Source organism: Talpa europaea, assembly GCF_964194135.1.
Source record: "Talpa europaea genome assembly, chromosome: 5".
NCBI classification, from domain to species: Eukaryota; Metazoa; Chordata; class Mammalia; order Eulipotyphla; family Talpidae; genus Talpa; species Talpa europaea.
The window spans coordinates 96,575,316-96,596,226 of NC_140071.1; the positions used below are offsets into that span (position 1 = coordinate 96,575,316).

General features: G+C 39.4%; 1 protein-coding gene across 2 annotated transcripts in view; it reads left to right on the forward strand.

The window, feature by feature from the left end:
- Nucleotides 1-16,414: 16,414 nt before the first annotated feature.
- The window catches only part of ANTXR2 (ANTXR cell adhesion molecule 2), a gene marked incomplete at both ends in the record, with an annotated part of 146,940 nt that continues 142,443 nt past the window's right edge, over nt 16,415-20,911 (forward strand). For both annotated transcript variants that reach the window (XM_084233284.1, XM_084233283.1), the window contains 3 exons: nt 16,415-16,566; nt 17,217-17,288; nt 19,339-19,410. In XM_084233284.1, coding sequence (XP_084089410.1) covers nt 16,415-16,566; nt 17,217-17,288; nt 19,339-19,410 — 296 coding nt within the window. The remainder of the gene's footprint in view (nt 16,567-17,216; nt 17,289-19,338; nt 19,411-20,911) is intronic.

The window sequence follows — 20,911 nt, forward strand, 5'->3', positions numbered from 1 at the left end:
AAAACCCTCAAATTGAATAATCTAATGGAGAGGTGATTCATAAAGGATGAGCAGGAATAGATCAGGCAAAAGTAGAATATAGGAACAGAGAGCTGTAAAGAGAAGGCTATGTGGTAGAAGCTATGTCCTTTGACAAGAAGAACTTGCATGCTGAGTACTAAGGCATAATGGCAAGAAAAGCACATGTGGGATCCATTAAAAGATTTGAGCTTAAATCTCTGCTTTGCAGCCAAATGACTGATGAATGGATTAAGATGTGGATATTTACATAATGGAATATTACTCAGCTGTAAAAAAAAAAGATGAAATCTTGCCATTTGTAACAACGTGGATGGAACTGGAAGTGGTTATGCTGAGTAAATAAATCAGGAGAAAGATAAATACAAGATGATTTCACTCATAGTGAAGTATAAAGAAACAAAAACAAAGAAGCAGAAAAAAATAGATCAAAACAAACCCTAAAAATTTGACTGCAGAAATGAAACTACCAGAGGGGTACGGGTGGTGGGTGGAGAGCAAAGCAGGGAGGGTTTCCATGTACTGTGGTAGAAAATTATGGATGACATGGTGTGGTAACATACACCAATGTTATCTAAACAAAAAGTAATACAAATTTTAAAAACATGAACAACTTTTTTAAAAAAGATTTATTTCTTTATACAAACACTGGGTACAGTCAGAAGCACGGGAGGGTGAGAGAATTCACCAGAGACAGAGTGGGGAACAGAACAGGTAGACTGACGAAATACACCACTGAGGGGAGCAGCAATCGTGACAGGAGAGGTCTGCCGAACCATGTGGGACCCTCAGGAGTTGGCAGGGATGGAACTGGCGCTGCAGAGGCTGTGTACAGCTTCACAGCGTTGAGCTCAACCGCCTGTGCCACCAGGGGAGGCCCAAAAATATGAAAAACTTATTCAATAATAAATACCTCAGGTATTAACAATCTCTTAAAAGGAAAAGACAGTATGATGTAATCTGTTGTATAGTGCCATTTCATTAAATAATTCCAATGCAATCTTTGTTTTGTTTGTTTTTTTTTAAAGATTTATTTATTTATGCATACAAGAGTTGGGGTATGAGAGGATTCACCAGAGACAGAGTGGGGGACAGAACAGGCAGACTGACTGAAATACACTGCTGAGGGGAGCAGCGGGTGAGATAGGAGAGGTATGCTTTGCCCTGTGGGTTGCTCCATGGCCAGCCAGGGATGGAACTGGTGCTGCAGAGGCTGCAGACTGCTTCATAGTGCAGTGCTTAACCCCTTGTGCCACCAGGCAGGCCACCCAATGCAGTCTTTAAATAAAATATTTGAATTTATAAAGTTTCTGCTCTACAATGTACCAGCTAAGTCTTGATTTTCTGTGCCTCAGTTTCATATAGAAAGTAATTGTGAGAGTCAAATGATATCACTTACACAGAAGTTCCAAACACAGAGCCCTATAGAGAAGAAAGGTTGAATGAAATGAATGTTTAATCTCATGCAAAAATTAAAGGTTCAAGAAAAAATATAAGGAAGATCTTCTTTTCCTGAAATTGGACTTAAGGTTGATGAATGGGAGATGATTAATTTACTGTATATGCTTGTGGTATTTTAGAGAAATATGGTATCAAGAAGTTGGTAAAGTTAGGAAGATGGAGAGGGAAGGGAAATACAAATAGAAAATATCCAAAACTTTTCCCAGAATCATTAAGATCAAGAATATTAAATACCTATTTTGCTAGTTGAGTTCTGAGGCAATAACGCAGACGCAATCACAGGGTCCATTCCCCACATACTGAGAATGGAGTACTTGTACCTTTCAGCCAAAAGGTACAAGTATTTTGTCATATTTCTTGGGAATATTTTATATACTAACATAGACATTTTTATTCTGCCCTGTTCACTTATAAAATCATAGCACGACTTCAAAAAAACACTATTTTTTGCCTTGTTTCCCTTTGGAACTAGCTTTCAGTCTCAATCCCAGCATATAGTAATGTATGAAGAATGTCAATGCATTTTATTGCCTACAAGATATTCTTGTAAGAAAAATTGCTAGATAAAAGGGACAATACACTTCTTAAGTCTGCATCAGGGAAAAGAGAAATTATTTGTTTGATCTCATGAGTTTTGTATTGTGTTATGATACCATTTAACATGAATGCAGTTTAAAATTCTATGTGAAGTCCCTCTGTTTTGACTGTCAATTCAGGGTAGAAAACCATTTTGTTAGAAGTGTCAAGGATATGATGAATGGTGAAGATATCAACTTTGCTGGCTTATTTTTTTTGACTGCCACATGATTCTTCTTGTACTATATCATGTATGAACAAAAAAGGCATTAATTCAAAGACTAGACATTCAATGAGTTTTAAACTAATCATCTCAAGGTGCAATGAATTTATCTGCAATACCCTTTACATATTGATGTCTGCTTACTTGGCTCCCTTGGTTTATATTCAGTATTTGTGCCACAGAAGGGAACTCATTAATGAATACCTTTAAAATGCAAATTTGCCAAGGTCAGCGATTCAAAAACAGAAACTTGTTGGTTGAACAGTGCAATACATTCTAGTTCTCTTTAATAGTAGGCAATCAATCAAAATGTTGACTATAATTGTTTAAAAATTAATTTATAAAAGCCATCTCTAACCTTTTCTTTATCTAATTGCACTTCATGTGAGAGAAAAATCTTTTAGAGAGGAAATGGGAATATGAACAATGCAGATATTGCTATCTCTGGAACTAAAGTATATACCAAAGAACATCACTGTTATGTAGAATTTTTGTAGTCAACCTTGATCATTCAGCGACTCTCTTTGTAAAACAAGGGCTCCACTTCTTGTAGAGAATGTCTTTTGAGGTTCCTTCCTAACATCCTGTCTCTAGGAAAACTCCTGTTACTAGGGTTGGAACCCTCTCTGCCACTTTTTGGTGACACGTTTGTGTCTCTGAACTTCAGCTGTCATCAAGGGTGGACACCTGATCCAGACTGGAGCACTACAACAAAATCTTGGGAATTTGAAATTGGGACCTGGACTTTCCAGGTTAGGTTCTAGTGCCATCTATTAATGCCATTACAGTCCTCTCCTTAGTTTCTATGAGACACTGTGGCTTATTAACGCTCTTTTTTATCTTTACCTAGTTCACATGATATTTAATAGTATAACCAAATTTAGTTCTTCTTTGGGGTGAAACCTATTGATTGAATTGAAGATTTTGGTTTAGAAATGGCGGGATTACTATTTATTGGGAAGATCTTCTGGAACCCTATTCCAACAATGAGATTTCCATGTACTGTTTCCTCTGGGCCTTCCCACCCACAGTCTTATGCAGAGCTACTAGGCCTCCAACTTTTTTCCAGACATAACTTACCTCCAGATTACATGTACTTCTGAGTCATGAAAGTTCTCTTTATGTGTTATGATTTTGCTGTTAAATAAATCTAAGTTTTGGTATTTTATTGAACATAAGATAAAAAAATACTGAATTTTATCTATTTTGAAAACAGTCTGAAATGCTCTCAGCTTATGTCTTTCCTCTAATTTGTCTTACCACAACACCCTGATTGCCCATCTAAAAGCTTAGCACTGTTCAATACCCTCTGATGTTTAAAATTTATTATTGTCTTCAGTTTGTTTACTTGAAAATATTCAGACACTAACAGGTTTTTTCTAATTAAGTTTATTCATTTATTTTCTCACATCATTGTTCATTTTTGGACAGTATTTGATTTCTCCCCTCCGGTGTAGTCTCTGTAGTTCTCCAACCACCCCAACACCTGTGATCCAACACCACTGTCCCTGGTACAGTTCCCTCTCCCTGGCCCTCCCCTGCAGTTTGCCTCAGATCTATGGTCAGCTTGCAAGTTTTATCTTTTGCCTGACACTTTGTTCAGTTTTTCTATATTCCACATATAAATGAAGTCATTTGATATTTATCCTTTTCCTTCTGACTTGTTTCACATAGCATAATCCCTTCCAGCTCCATCATTATTGCCACAAATGACATGAGTTTATCTTTTTTAAAAGGATTTATTTTTATTTATTTATGCATACAGGAACTAGGGAATAGGCCAGAGGTGCAGTGGTTGAGAGGATTCACCAGAGACAGAGTGAGGAGCAGAACAGGCGGATCTACTGGAATATACTGCTGAGGGGATCAGTGGGTGAAACAGGAGAAGTCTGCTGTGCTATGTGGGTCACCTCCCTGACCAGGGATCCAACTTATGTTGTAGTGGCTAGCGATAGCTTCATAGCACTGAGACTTTGACTCCTGTGCCACCAGGGAGGCCCTGAGTTTATCTTTTTTGATCACTAAGTAATATTCCATCATGTACACTAACAAGTTGGCACCCTTGTTCATTGAAGGTCAGATAGCTTGTATTTTAGACCTGAGGATCACATGGGTTTTCTGAGGATCATATGGGCTTCTGTGTCAATTACTTAATTCTGCTGTTGTAGCACAAAAGTAGCCACAGAAAATATGTAAGAAAACAAATATGACTGTGTTCAGCAAAAGCCTATTTACCAAAAAAAAAAAAATGCTGCATATTGGGACCTCACCCAACTCTCAACTTTACATTCTACTCTATCCTTTCACACATGCAGTGTTCTACTGACTAAAGTTTGTTTCCCTGCCGGTTAGGGACTCTGTACATCACTAGTCTATGCTTCTATTTCCTTGGATGGGGGAGACATGGGGAGCTCATTGTTCCTCAAGCTCATTTTCCACAAGAGGTGACTTTGTATCAACTTAAAGGTAAAATTTAGTCAGACTACTTTTGAAGAGTATACTGACAATATTCTTGAGAAAGAATTAACAAATGGCTAGAACATAATGTTAATACTACCATACAGGTATTATTATTATGAGATGGGTAAAAAAGGATTGCCCCTTTTATAGTACTTGCCTTTTAACTATGTGAATTCATGGTGTACTTTTTCACTAGTCAATAACATCCAATAGAATCTGGTTATGCCTCTCCTTTCTGTAGTTTTCTTCCCTTCATCTGTGCTAATCTTAAAAGCACTGGCCCATCTTTCAAGATACAGATTAAATAATCTGTCCTTTATCAACCCTGATTTCCCCAGCTAGGTGTAATTTCATTCTTTTTGGAGTTGCTGTTGCTCTTCATCACATCATTTAAAAAATATTATTATTATTATGGCAATGTTGGTTTATATTATAGTTTTCAGGATCCGCCCTTTTCAAGTGTTGTTACCATAGTGCACTCACCACCAAAGTACCCACAGTCCATTGTGCTCTTCCCCACTTGGTGCTTGCCCCTCCCCTTCTGCATCTCTAAGCTCTATAGTCAATTTTTCAGGGCTTGTTTTTCAATATGACTTTGAATTGTTTGTCTGGTTTCTCTGTATCCCACATATAAGTGATATCACCCAATATTTGTCTTTCTCCTTTTAATTTATTTCACCTAGCATAATTCTTTCCATCTCCATTCAAGTTGCTGCAAATGGCTTGTGTTTATCTTTTTTGATCACCAGTGGTATCCTGTTGTATATGTGTAACACATCTTCTTGATCTACTTGGCAGTGTGGGAGTAGTTTGGTTATTTGTAACTAGTGTTGCAATAAACTTGGGAGTGCAAGTTTCCCTTCAAATTATTCTATTTGTATTCTTTGGGTCAGTATCTAAGAGTGGAATTGCTGGATCATATGGTAGATTCATTTTTAATCTTTTGAGAAACCTCCATCCTACCTTCCATAGGGCTGGATCAGTTTACATTCCCACCAATAGAATCACATCATTTTCTTTTTTTTTTTTTTAGAATCACATCATTTTAATCCTCGTATTATAGTCATTTGCTTAAGTATCTTAGTTCTATAACTAGAATATCTAAGTAGAGTATCTCTGTTAGTAGACTATGTTCTGAAGGTCACCAATTAGTGCTATGCAGAGAGTGGGCATTAAATAGTTATTTGATTAATACATTAAAAAATTGTATAGGGCCTCCCATGGTGGCGCAGCTGTTGAGCGCTGGGTTTCAAGGCTGCCCGCAGCCTCTGCAGCGCCAGTTAGATCCCCGGCCACTGGCGAGGGTCCCACACACACAAAAAAAATTGTATAGAAGGATTTCTTCAAATTGAAGTGTGAACTCTGTAAGGTCAGGGTCAAAAGCTAACTCCTGGTTTACTGATTTTTAAAAGCTGCCCATAAGCCCTATGGGCCAGTATTCTTTAACTTACGTTCGTAACTGGTGCTTTTGCTAGCCAAACATGCTGCATATGAAACCCATTGGCCATTTGGGGATTGACAACTTTCCTACTGCTCCGTTCAAAGAATTTACCAAAAAAAAAAAAAAAAAAGGGATAGATAATCTATGTGCCATATGTGCTGTTAAAATAAAGTTGGATATGCAGTAATCAAGCAGTTTCCATGAGAAACACAAGACCTCCAAAATGTGAAAAAACTTTTTAATTGTAGTACGTATGGTAGGCACTCCAAATAGCAAAATTAGATTTCAAACTTTTTCTTATAAAAAAATGGTTTATACCAAAGCTTAAATATCTTGGCGCAGAAACACACTGTGGTTGTTAAAAATGTTACATAAACAAGCCTGAAATAAGCAAAAGGTTTTTTTCTTTAATAGTGCCTACAAAATCTTTAAATTAGTGCTTATCTTAAAAGATATATATATTGCTTTCTGTAAATTATAGAGACACATGTGGTTGTGAGTATGTATATATATGTGTGTGTGTGTCTGTATGTATATATTTATAAATCCAAGAACAGATTGTAGGCACAAGAACAAGAACAGTGAAACTTGAGTTCCTATAGTTGAATGGATTGGCTTAGAACATCCTCACTTATGTATTTTGCCTGCATATTATCCCCAGGATAATCAATCTTTTCCATTGTTTCTGTTAAAGAAGATAATGGGGGAAATTATGATTGAATATCATTAAATCTTAGTATACTCAGAATCAAAAGTTAGCTGGTCAAAAACTGGAAGTTTATTAAAAAGATAACATAGATATAAGTACATTTAAAACTTTAAATTGTTTTTTAAATTTCTAGTCTATTGTTTATATTTTTGAAGTTAACAATTCTCATTGATTTGTCATCTGTTTGGATAACCCTGTAAGTTGGTTGTGCAGTTTCACAAGTCAACATGTGCACATGGTTGGGTGCCCTCCACCAAAGCTCCAGTGTGAATAAACTATTTCATTGTCTCCCACATTCCCTCTTCTCTCCTTATCTCTCATAACTACCATATTTTTCAGAGTCTAATAATTAATTTTCCTGTGTTTTACCAGTTTGCTTTCTTTGGTTATTTATATTCTGCAAATGAGTGAAAACTTCAAGTAGTTGTCTTACCTTCTGACTTATTTCACTTGGCATAATAATCTCAAGATCCATACATTTTGTTCCAAAGGCACAATTTGATCTTTTAATTGCTGTATAGTATTCCCCAAGCTGTAAATTGCCATACAAATGTGTTCCTATTATTTGTTTCTGTTTCATAATTCCCATTACTGGTTCCTATTTCATAACATTACAACATATATTAAAATAAATTATACAATGATACTTTAAATTATTCTAGTTATTCTTCATTGTAACCTGTTGGAATAGGTATAAATATGTAATTTGTTTGTTTAAAGTAATTTGGGAGTGGCAGATTGAAAGACTACTTATGTCCATAGCAATTTTAATCATTCTTGACTGTTACTTGTTTTGTCTTCCTTCTGAGTTGTTTTTAGCCTATAGAAACATCTATAATTACTCCCACTCTTTGAGTTTTGTATTTTAAAAATCCTCCTTCTATGTCCAAAGGTAGCTAAAAAGATTTGTACTTTTTCTATATTTGTCTTTCAATATTCTCAAAGAAGAGTGGATTATTTTCTTCTTCTTCTTTTTATATCTAATTCCTCTTTTTCTCCAGGATGACTGATTTACCAAGAAGAGGAATAATGTAACTGTAAAGGATAATTTAAAAATCAAAATGTCGGGCCTCCCCGGTGGTGCAGTGGTTGAGCGCTGGGTTGCGAAGCAGCCAGGCCTCCGCGGCGCAGGTTCGATCTCCGGCTGCTCCGCGGCCACCAGAGGAGGGTCCCACATGGCGCGCAGACCCCTCCTGCTGCCCTCTGCTCCCCTCAGCAGTGTACTTCGGTCCTTCTGCCTGCTCTGCTCCCCGCTCTGGCTCTGGTGAATTCTCTCACCCTCCCGCGCTTCTGACAGTACCCAGTGCATGTATAAACAAAAAACAAACAAACAAATAAATAAATAAAACATGCCTCTATAAAAAAAAAAAAAATGTCTTATCTTTTTTCCATTTATAACCTTTTATGGTAATTAAAAGTACCGGCAAAATGACTAATTTAAGATTTATAAGCATTATATTGAATGTTATCACTTGTCAATATCTTTGAAAATAGAATCTACTTTAGTTACTTTATTTTATTTTTTTAATTAAAAAAATTATTTATTTATAAAAGCACTGGGTACAGTCAGAAGTGCGGGAGGGTGAGAGAATTCACCAGAGCCAGAGCAGGGAGCAGAACAGACAGAAGGACCGAGGTACACTGCTGAGGGTAGCTGCAGGAGGCAGGAGAGGTCTGTGTGCCATGTGGGACCCTCGCCCAGCGGCGGGGGATCGAACCAGCGCTGCAGAGGCTGCGGGCAGCTTCGCAACCCAGCTCTCAACCGCCACGCCACCAGGGAGGCACCAGGGAGGCCCCTACTCTAGTTACTTTAAATGAAAAGGACTTATTGAAGAATGTAGATATCTCATGGAGTTATTTGAATTGGCAAAGAAGGAGAGTGAAGGCTGAGCTTTCAGATCAACTCCCTCCTACATTCTGAGCACTGATTGCAAGCGTGCTGTCAGGGAGGAAGTTGACCAGGAATCCATGGCCTTCTGCACACTGCCTCTGTCATGACTTGCATCCAAGTCCATCTCTCTCCTTCTGTGACTTGATTCAGATTCAAAATGACATAAGTATATATGAGTGGATTCTAAATCACTAGGAAATCTACCTATATGGGAGTATAAGAAATTTTAATCTTTTTCTGACACACAGAAAGACAAGCTAAAGGGGGGATCAATGATGAATGTGTTCATCCATGATATCTAGCATTTTAAGCAACTTTCATTTTCTATTTCCTCGAGTCCCAACTTTTCCCAAGTTGGGATGCTGGTAGACAGCATCAACTTAAAAAAAGAGGTAAACCAAGGCAAGCTTGAATTACAAAATTTATGAGTTTACTCAGGAATAGCCAGGTATTACACTTTGGGACCCCTGAGCTATAATGGGCCACTGATGGACTGGCAGAGGCTGTATTCATGGTAAGGGGTGCAAAAAAGAGCAGAGTCCAGTTAGAGTCCAATTCAATAGCTTGAAAATGGGAAGAGACTCTCTCAGCAGATTCTTGGTCAGGGGATAATTTTGATAATTTTGATTTCCATAAATCAGGCATTTATGGAACAAATAAATAAATAAAACATGCATTTATGGAAAAATAAATAAAAATAAATAAATAAATCAGGCATTTATGGAAATCAGTTTCTCAGTCTTTAGATTTCCCTATCCTGAGGGTGTGTGAGTGAGAGTATCGATTTCATATCCTGCCATTCCACTTTAGATTTGAAATCTTGCACAGCTGCAAAGTGACTAGAATTTGAAATTGTCTTACAAATCAAGTTGTGTCAAGATGTATCAAGGAGCTACAAGAAGAATAATTACTTTCCTGTTTCTTTATTTGTAACTTCTTTCTGTGACAGTGAAAGATGTGACTCCCATGATCTATATTTACTAAATTTATCCATTTCCCTGTATGTTATAAACTGCTCGTCTCTCCCACACTGATTTCCTCATCCTGCAGGAATCTGACACTATCACCACCCTGCTTGCCCATTCAGACCCTGACACTGTATTTTACTAGCTCCCTGCCAGGGCACTTTTCTACAACCCATTTGATCTGGAATGTCCTCTGGAACAGTGTTTTAATACCTCATGCCTGTTCTGCAGCTCTCCTTACCCTACCCTTTGCCCTACCCATGCTGGCTCCCTTATGCAGAATTCCTATTCATACTACTGCAGCTGTAAACGCTGCACTGTGCTGCCCCACCCCCTCTCACCCAACTCCTGCTCGAAAACTGGGGTGATCTCCACCTCCATTAAGCCCTCCTCCACTCCATATAAAAGTAGACCTCACCTTAGGTTTATACTGGTCGGCACTTTCTTCTCTCTCTCTCTCTCTCTCCACATACACACACACACACATTAACTCACACACACTCACACACACACATGCACACATGCATGCACACAGTTATCCTCCTTACCTGACTCATTCTTTGATTCCCCATGTTGGAACATGACCTTCCAATGTGGACACCTCTTTTACCCTTTGTAGGGAAAGGAAAAATGTCAGGCTTTTCTGCCCTCCCGCCATCAGGACAGATGATGGATCCTTGCGGTCCTGAATGCATGCCTGATGGCGGGCCCCTGGAGTAGGGTGTGGGCATAGGTAGATGGGATTCACTTGGGCTAAGACTGGGCTTTTAAGGGCGGCGTCACGGGGACACCAGCAGAAGCCGAGAAGCAACAGAATGAACAGAAGAGCAGCAGAAAGAGAGAGAGAGAGAGTTCTGGGATGGGGGGAGGAAGAGAGAGAGAGAGAGAGAGAGAGAGAGAGAGAGAGAGAGAGAGAGAGAGATAAAGCTGAGTAGCCCAGATAGAGTGAAGACTTGCTGGGGGCTGGAGGCTGGCAGGCCTTGCCTTCTGTGTACCTGGTAAACCCCAATAAAAGCCTGCAAAAGCCACTGAGGATTCTGACTCCTCCTTTACCCGGTCTGCTGGATCATAGAAAACCTGAACCATGTCCATTCCTAACCTTACACCCTTCTTGGCTTCCAATACCCCATGTCAGACTGTTGCCTCCTCTACCAAGGAGATATTTCCTCACTCTCCTTGGTCTCTGGCACCCTGCTCTGGACAACTTCAGCTACTCAGTACCCTGATGCCATTTACCTGACTCCACCTAATGGTTTTTGACCTGAATTGTTCAATAAATAAATGGAAGGGAGAGCAAGAGGAGCTAGAATTTGACTTGGAGTATGGTGTAAGGGAAATGGGTACATAATGAGATAAGACCCAAAGATGTGTATGAGGGAAACAGCAATTATCATGATTTCTCTGGAATATGGAGAGCATGACAAAACTTAACTTGTTAGAGCTGAGGATATAGAGCTTTTTGTGATGTTATTGTGAAGGGCATTCAATTGTTAGGAAATGATACCTCATCAGCAGTTTTTAGGTCAATGAGTAAATAGGATTGGTTTTATACTTCAGAAAAGTAAATAACATCGGAGTGTGTAGGAGATATGGGAAGACAGAATTCTATTGGAATAATCCCACTGAGAACTGAGAAATGGATCTGGAACAGTTCTGTGACAGAGGACATGAGAGGAAGGGATGCAGGCACATGATTTTGTCTTCCAGGATCTCTATATGGGCCTGAGCTAGTTTGTAAAGGTCTGACATTGCATAAGAGATAAGACTTTCATCAGAGCAGTTCTTAGGAGTCTTGGCTTTTGGGTAATGTTCTGAATGCATCATATAGATATTTCTTTAGGTCAGAGGCACCCATTCCCTGCAGTCAGGAGTTTGTCTGCTGAGTGCTCACAGCTGACTTCCTCCTTACAATTGCCTAAGCGAAAAGAAAACTACCTTGTCCAAGGTTATGCTTCTCTAAAGGCCCAGCCTACATGAGGGAACACAAACCTTGGCTCCATTACCTTGCTTCACTCAGGGCAACCATGGAAGACCCTTTCAACTCCAGTGCTACAACCATAGGCAGCTGAGGCCTCTTTTGAGCCTCTCATGGCTCAACTCTCCCTCTCATTGTTCCTTTCCTAACCCCTTCCACATGGGTTTTGCTCCCGAGAGTGTGCCCCAGTATACCTTCTCTATGCAAATCTCAGAGCCTGAGTCTTTTTCTGGGAAACTAGATGTAAAATGCATCCAATTCCCAATGCAGATGGTGATCATCAGTCACTGTTATCAATTGACATCTTCTCTTGTCATACATAGGGATCTTAATTTAGAGGTGATTGTGTTTTCCAAAAGTATTTCTTTCACTCAGGAACTATTCAGACATTGGGGAAATTTAGTTGTTTAACTACAGCTAGATAACCTTGGTAAAAGTTTAAACAAGCTTTATTACCAAAAGTTGATTTCTTCCTGTGAATCACTGGACATACATATCATGAATCACTCCATATGTAATGTGACTGTGAATCACTCATGGTGTGGTTAAGGTTTTTCTCTGTGGGTGTCATACAAAGATATTTACTTGTAAATAATATAGATTATATGATTTCTCTGCATGTAATGAATATATTGATTTCATTTTGTTTTCCTCTGTTTATTATTGTGATGTATTTGTTCCTTCTACTTATTGTTCACAAGGATAGGAGGAGAGAAAAATAAATTAGAAATTGGATATCTCCTTCTTGAGAACAGGGAGTATAATATCTGTGCTTAGAAATTTGCTACATACATAATAGATCTCAATACATATTTGTTAAGTAAAAAATAAATACTTAAATAAAATTGAACATGTGCCCCTAGGAACTCTGCAGGTAGGAGAGGCCTAGTGAACATTCTTAATCACTGGGTATGCCAGTCTCAAGCCATTCTAACTGCATTTAACTGACTTTAAAATGTTTTTGGATTTATTACCATATTTTCTACAAAAAAATATACATTTTAACATTGAATGGGAAGTGTAATTTAAAACAAAGAATGATTTTAAAAGATAAGGGCTTGGATTAATGTGAAGTAAAATACTTCAGCAGAAATCCAGATAATTGATAGAATATTATAGAAATATTATAGATTTATTTATCTGAATGATTCAACCTGAACTCCCTCCTCTTTCTCTGCTTAAATATCTGCATTCCCTATTCCATTCTTCATATAAATATGAAGGTTAAGATGCATCCCAGCAAGTCTTGCTAATTTCTAGCTGATGCAATGTCAAATTTCTCTCACCTAACACTGGTGGGGAGATAGTGTTGCTTGCTATTGTTATTGTACCTCTTTCATGACTTGATGAGATTCCCATATCTGTCTTTGCTTTCATTTTCCTTTATTACTGCTTGGAAATAGGATGACCAACAGCTTCCATTGCAAGTGACCTCCTAGGGACTGCCTACTTCTAGCACCAAAAGTCCTGTGTCTCTGAGCCCCTCTCAGACCAGGGACAGTTGGTTGCTCTGGGAATTAATGACCTATATTGCCATAGATCTTAGATGGACAAGTACATGAAATGTAAAATGAAAAAAACTTCCAGAGCTGAGCCGATTGAATTACCCAAACAAACAAAAGACTAGAAACATGATTTTGTGTGTCAGTCACCTCTGCTGCTCTTATAATCAAGAAAGAATGAATAGGAAGACATGGCAAGAGCTGGGGAATTTTGAAATTTAAGTTTAAGGTAATTTTGCTTCAGTTTGGGCCTCAGACAAGGTGGATTCTTAGACCAGTTTGTGGAGTCCTAGCAAATGAGCAGTCAAGGAGTCAATAAATTAGGAGTAAAGAAAGCCAATATGTATGAGATTAAAATTATTTATTATAGAGTACATATTTACCACTGTATCTCATAGTTCTACATCTTATATCCTCTACTTACTTGAAACTAGTTGTCACTACATTTTGAGTGATTTTTTTCCCATAGATTTTATTCAGTCATATGTTTTACTTTAGCAATTTATTGCTACCCTTATTGCTAAAGGTATGTTGTATTTGATTCTGTCTTGATTAGAGCTGAAGTGAAAAATGGAGTTCAATTTTAACTAATAGCAAATAATAAAAACCTTGAAAAAAATCGTGTCAAACAAGTTTCTTGAAAATTTCAGCCTGTTTCAGTTCTGTGATGGAAAGTCAAGGATATCCATGGTTGGGCCTGAATGTGAAATGAGATGTGGCAGCATATAAGGGAGGCCTGATGGTGTCAGAAGAATCAGAATTTCAGAACCTCAAGAAGATATGAGACCAAGAGATTGTAGCGCTTATAATGCAGCCATCCCTCTCCTTGGACTTTCCTACAATCCCCCTCCTTGGATTTTCCTGCTTGAAAAGAATGGAAGGTTTGTGTTTCTAACAAGAATAAATACTATCTTCTATTCAATCAACCGTTACTTTAATTCTTTATCACAGTGCACAAAACAATCATATAATCTGGCTTTAGCTGAACTCTCTTACTTCATTTTATCCATAGAGCCTCAGTAACACTGTTTTTCTTTCTATTTCTTAAGTATGTTAAGCTAATGCCTGTGAAGAGTTGTAGCAAGGAAAGTTTTCCTCTCTAGGTCTTGGAATGATAGGCTTCTTTTTGTAATCACCGAGGCAGTCATTCTTTATCATATTAAACATTTTGAATTTCTGCAAATCTTCTGAAATTAACATGTAGTTACTTATTTTTCCTCCTCAATCAGACTTCAAGCTGCATGAAAATGAACTTGTCATCTTGCTATGTGCATTGTCCCAAAATAGTGTGCAACACTATTAGGAACTAGTAGGAACTCAATAAACCTCTTAAAGTCACTGGTCTCTATCCTCAAAGAGTTTACAAATCTGTTTGTATATGGAAGATTGCAAATAAAAAGTTTAATATGCATGCCAAATAATGGAAGAGATACTATAAAGTGATATGTAATGAAGTACTAGATGAACTTTTATCATAAAGCATCGTTTTACTTAAAATGAAAAGGAGATCACAACTCATATTACCCTTAATTACTGGTATGTGTAACAGTGAGGTTGTAAATCCTAAATGTTCATTTTGACAAGGATGAATCTGTTGGCGGGAGTAGAGAAGAGGAAAGGAGTGCAGAACAGGTATGTAGAGAATTTACATGCAGGCAAACTTCAGCTTCTGCACAGGGCAGCCTAGCTTGCCTCAAGATGAAATTCCTAACATCTGAAGCTCGGGGTGAATGACAGTGGGATGAAATATTTTGAGGTACAACTTTCCACTGCCAAAAAACGATCTGACCTTCACTTGCCTTTCTCCCATTTCTAGGCTTTCTAGATGAAAGGAGGAAGGTTTTTTTTATATTAATTTTTAAATTTTTTTTAGGTCATTGTTCATTTTTAACAATATTTAAGAAGAGGGGCCTCCCTGATGGCATAAAGGGTTAAGTACAGCACCGTGAAGCTATCTGCAGCCTCTGCAGCATGAGTTCCAACCTGGCGGGACAGGAAGCCACCCACATGGCGCAGCAGACCTCTCCTATCTCGCCCTCTGCTCCCCTCAGCAGTGTATTTCAGTCATTCTGCCCTGTTCTGTTCCCCACTCTGTCTCTGGTGAATCCTCTCACCCCCCACACCTCGGGCCTGTACCCCAGTTCTTGTATGCATAAATAAATAAACCTTAAAAAAAAAAGTAAAAAGGAGGAAGTTGCCTAAAGAAGGCAACTTTAAAGTTGGCAACTTCTTCTAGGCCAGACAGCTAGTAAAGTTGTGTGTGCTGCTCATAGTGAGGGTGGGGCGTAGTGCAGCCGCCAGCACCTCTTTGGAATTGCCCCTTCGGCCTCCCAACCACACAGAGGGCTAGTCTTGTACAACTGCTTAAACTGGTCAGGCCTGCGGGATAGATGGGTATGTTTATTTTGTAGAGCACATTTGTTTCTTTAAACTCCCTCTCTTTCAAAATCTGTCAAGGCCCTGGTCCACTTGTGCTCGCAGGAGCCCACAAGTGTGCGTGGTGGCTCAGCCACTATCAGGCCCCGCCCCGCGGCGCCCAGGGACTCTCAGAAAGCCCCGCCAGATCTCGCTCTTGGCTTAGGGTGGAGTGTTTTTCTTTTTTGAGCCTGCAGCCCCAGAGTCTGGTCAGCTTTCTTCGCCAAAGGGTGCAGCCCCGCTGCTCACGCCTGAACTGGGCACCAGGAAGAAAGTTTGGAGCGCCGGGGGCAGTTGGGCGGCCCAGGAAGGGGCCACAAGCGGGGGCTCCACGCCCTGTGGCGTCGCGGCGCCGCCGGTCTCAGTCCTCCGGGCGGAATGGGACTCTCGGGCCGGCTTTGGAGCTCGCGCTAGACGCTCAGTTGCAGGCCCGGGAGGAACTTGTCTGGCCAACTCTCGCCCCGGGCGCTCCGTGTTGCAGGACCTCTCCGGAATCCGGAGGGGGAAGACCGGGTCGCGCTTCCAAGGGGATTCGTCAAGAGTTCCGGCGGCAGCTCCGGCGGCAGCTGAGAGTCCCTTTGTCCTGCTAGGACCTCCCTTCCTCCGTCCCTCCCTCCCTGTCAGTTCTTGGGGCCAGCTGCCCCAGGCGCCGGCGCGCTGCTGCTTGCTGCTCCCACCCCAGGGTGCGTCCCTGGTGACACTGACCACCTAAGTGCACCCTCTGACTCGAGCCGAGGGGGCTGCGAGCAGGAGGGAGTCCCAGGCCCCTGGCCACAGGATGGTGGCGGGGCTGACCCTGGCCCGCAGTCCCGGGAGCTGGCTGGTCCCCGGGCTGTGGCTCCTGGCGCTGAGCGGCTCTGGAGGTCTGGTGAGCGCGGAGGAGCAGCCCTCCTGCAGAGGAGCCTTTGATCTCTACTTCGTCTTGGACAAGTGAGTGCAGAGGGAGGTCCAGGGTCTTCTGGTGGGGGAGGCAGTGGTTGAGCTGTGGCTGGAGAAGCTGAGGATGTGGGTTCACCCTGGGGAAGGGGGTTAGAAACCTGATGGTGGGTGTGATGGGTGTCCTGTTGCTATCTCCTTCTGCAGGGCAAATGCTTTCTGGTCTGTGGAGGTTGGGGGATGATGATTGGAAGGGTACCTAGCAGCGTGTTTCTCTGAGCGGGATGGGGTCCGTGCTTGCCAGTCTACGGACCCCTTGGGAAATCGCAGTGCTGCTGCTTATGGTAGTTTAGTTTCTTTGCATCCCTGAAACCCAGATACAACTCCTGGACACCTCTGCCCTCAGCCTCTTCAGGTTGGCAGAAGTTTGCCTGTTTTGAGCCTAATCACAGCACTTTCATTGTAGCCAGGAAAAACCTAGTGTTAACATACCCAGTGTAGTTTGCATTTCCTGTGAAACAAGGCTGTGTTTATTTTGAAGAGCCAGGGTCCCACTCCAAACAATTTGCAGACAGGTGGTCACCTAAGGTGGGCTCACTTTTTGATTTTGGTACCTAAGTTTCAGCTACTGATACCTGTTACTTTGCTTGAAGTTTACTCAGGGAAATGTTTTGTTTTACTAATAATTGAATTTGATTTCTCAGGTCTGGGAGCGTGGCAAATAACTGGATTGAAATTTATGATTTTGTCCAGAAACTTACAGAGAGATTTGTAAGGTAATTCTCCTGCTTTATTTTTCTACACAGGGGAGTTTGAGATGGAGGAATTAGAACTAATTATAAGGACTTCCTTTTTTTGGAAACCTTTCTAATGGGAAAACCTTTACTGAAATTTTGATTTTTAAGTGCCTCAAGTTCTGTAGTACACAAATACTGCTAGTAGGATAACCCTTGAGTGGAGAGGGCTTATTTCATCTGGCTCCCAGAAACTTGGCTCAGGCTCTGGGGAAGCATCTTCAAATATTATTCCAAATGTCTTTTCCTTTCTGTTTTTTCTTCTGTTCTGAATTTCAGTTATGCTTTCTCATAATTTATCACATTAAAATATTTATGCTAATAGTATCCATAACATAGTTTCCTTTCCACACAATTCTTAGCATTGTAGAGGTCCTCATTAAAAAAAAAATAAAAAGTGTTGGTAAACTTCAACTGAACATGTGTTAATAACCCACTACCAGAAAAGGCACTTGTTTGTGTGTTTAAAGAAACGACTTGTGTTTACACAATGTGTGGGTGTGTGGCTGGTTTAAAATTTAACTGTTCTATATATGAAATAAGGCTTACTAGCAAAGACTGGTTTCCTCTCCTATAAAAAGCATAACTGCTATGAAATCCAGCTTACTCTGTTATTTAGAGGTAACTAGGAATTAGTAGCCTTTCCTATGTAAAAATAACCGCAGGACACCAGACTTTTGAGCCTTTTTTTTTTCCTCCTTTTTTTTTTTTTTAAGAGAAAAATGCAATGAGCAAATGCAAGTTTATCAAGATAATGGAAAGGACACAAAAAGGAGCTGTATCATTAAATATTGCTTCTTTCAGTCTTGTTAGCCCAAATGTTTTCTGCAAAACAGGCTTGGATGATCAAAACATTTTGAAAGTCATGTTGCAAGTAACTTCAAACAATCTGTAGAGGCCTAGGCAATCCTTGCTTACAGTTATTGGCAGCAGTAAAACTTATCCCTATAAAAATGTATGCTTGTCCATGTTCAATCATCAGGCTCCTGCTTAAGAAGCCAAGTATGACACTGTCATTTCTGGACAGGGTCTGAGTTAAAACTGTCTAGGAAAGAAAAAAAACAACAAAGCCCTGTATCCTTAAATGTCAAAGGCTAAAGAGACTGATATAATCTATCAGTGTTCTGAGAATACTACATTGATTTTGATCAAAAGAAATGAATCATTTCAAGCCAGCATTTTCAGGAAGTGGGGCTCTTACTTCTTTCTTTTACCTTAACTTAACATCTGTAAGACAGTTCCCTGCCTGTAGTTTTGTTGCTCAGTGACTAATGGTGCATTTTAGGAAGTGAATAATGGGTGACTACTAAAGAGAAGAGCTTTTAAAATATGTATATGTCTTTGAGATCATTGTGATCTTCAGTTTATAGATCTTAGTTTCACATCTTCACTTTTAGATCTAGTAATAGTTTCACAGTGAGTGCCATAGAACCTAGGGCCACCCTGTGAGGTAAACACCTAATGCTTCAAGCATGTCGCTAACTGGCACAGTTGTTGTCAGTATGGAAATATGCTTGAGTGTGATGTTTGAGACTTGGAAAGTTGAACATGCCTAGCCAAATCGTAATTTGTTAGGTTCTGTTACACAATCCATGACACTCTTAAGGTATTCTTACCTCAGGATGACTTTGTATGGACACATATCATGGCTGTCATAATTAACGAAATTGACTATTCTCTAGCCCTAAATACTGCTCAGGATGTTGGAACACCAGAAAAGAAGTGTTCGCTACAAAAGCATTTTACAGTCACCTAGAATTTATCTTTCTAGTGAGTCTCTTCCTAAGTTTAAGGCCCTGTGGGTCATGGAGGAGTGCTTAAGGGCAGAGAAACACTGACTAAATCCAAAATGGCTCATGCAATAATGTAAACAGAGTTAGTGTACCTGCTTAGGGGTACTATTTAAAAGAAGCCTGAGAGACCAATTGGTTTCAGTGAGACCAATTTTAAATGAAACTCTGTTGCTATACATCTGTATTATATCAATATTTCTTCTAAAAATGTTTTAACTGCCTCTTTTCTTGTTTTGCAGCCCTCAAATGAGATTATCTTTCATTGTGTTTTCTTCTCAAGCAAACATTATTTTGCCATTAACTGGAGACAGGTTAGTGCATTATCATTTCACTGCAGGCTTTTAGTAGAGACTGATCTTAAAGGAATGATTGATATCTCAAGTGGTGAATCAGACCTCTCAGTGGAATCAAGCAAATGCACAGACAATTCAGGTCTGTTCCTAATAGAAGGCAAAGGAGGTTTGAGTAATACAAAAGAGCAGATAATCTGAAAATCAATGTCATTTATATAGACTGTGGAATGTGCAATGAAGCCCAGATCTCTGACAGAGTTGTTTATTTACTACTTTCCACCTATTCCCCTCTATTACCATAAGTAGTTCTACATCTCTGTTGTTTAGATGTAATTTATTAATCAACTAGGAGTTTGAAGAACATTAGGGAAGAAAGATATGGTTCTATTTGGATAATTTACTAGACTTAATAGACATCCTCGATCATCATCCAGTTTTTCTCTAAGATCCACTGATACTGAATATATTTACCTTCATAAAGGAACTTGCTTCCTTTCTGTCTGTATCTCTCTATCTATCTCTCTATCTCTCTCTCTATCTATCTATCTATCAATCAATGATCCATCCATCCATCCATCCATCCATCCATCCATCCATCCATCCATCATATCTATCTTTTAAAAGATGTAGCCTTTCCCAAGCCACAATTAAATACCACAGTATTTAATGTCATTTGAATCCCTTGTAACAAGTTCTAGTCACTAATTTATCTTAGAGAATGGCTGCTTCCTGGCATCTGTTTTGCTTAGTAGACCATGAGGTGCATAGAAGGGAGATTACTTTACTTCTTCATTTTTGTATCTATTACATCTAATACAAAGTATGCAAGATAGACCTTGTACAGTTCTTGTAGAATGAATGAATGGATTAGCATTATTTGAAATCAAATTTCTCCAACCTGTACTTTTACCAAGGGAATCTGGAACTCTTCATTTAGTTTAGGGGCTGAAATACTTTGTTTTGATCAATATGTGGATTTCTGAAAAGTTATGTGTGAATAAGTTTTTTTTATAAATTATTTTTCTTTCGAAAATATCAAGAAAGAATAATATTTAAAGGGGCTCAGGAGAGAACTTATTTATAACATACAGACTCTCCTTGGAATATATATATATTCATGAATATATGTATGTTCCTGTGTGTGTGTGTGTGTGTGTGTGTACGTGAATTTTAAAGTTATTTATCCTTTAAGTTTTACTTTTCTTGGAAAGGAAGCATTTATAGGTGGGGTCAGGTTTACGGCCTCAGTTTCGATAGCTACCTTTTATACTATCTTGTATGCATCTGGGTTAAATGAAGGACCAGAGCAGTAGTAATCCCCTATAACCCATTTGCAACAGACTTATGTCCACCGATGTAGTAGCCCTTGATTTTTTGAGAAGAAAATTTTTCCATATTCAGCTAAATTTCTAAAGAAACAGCTTTAGAACAAGCTATCCATTAAGAGAAAAAGAGAACAACGTTAATGTTTACGAGGTACATATACATAGAAAGGCATAACATCAGACATAGCAGACTC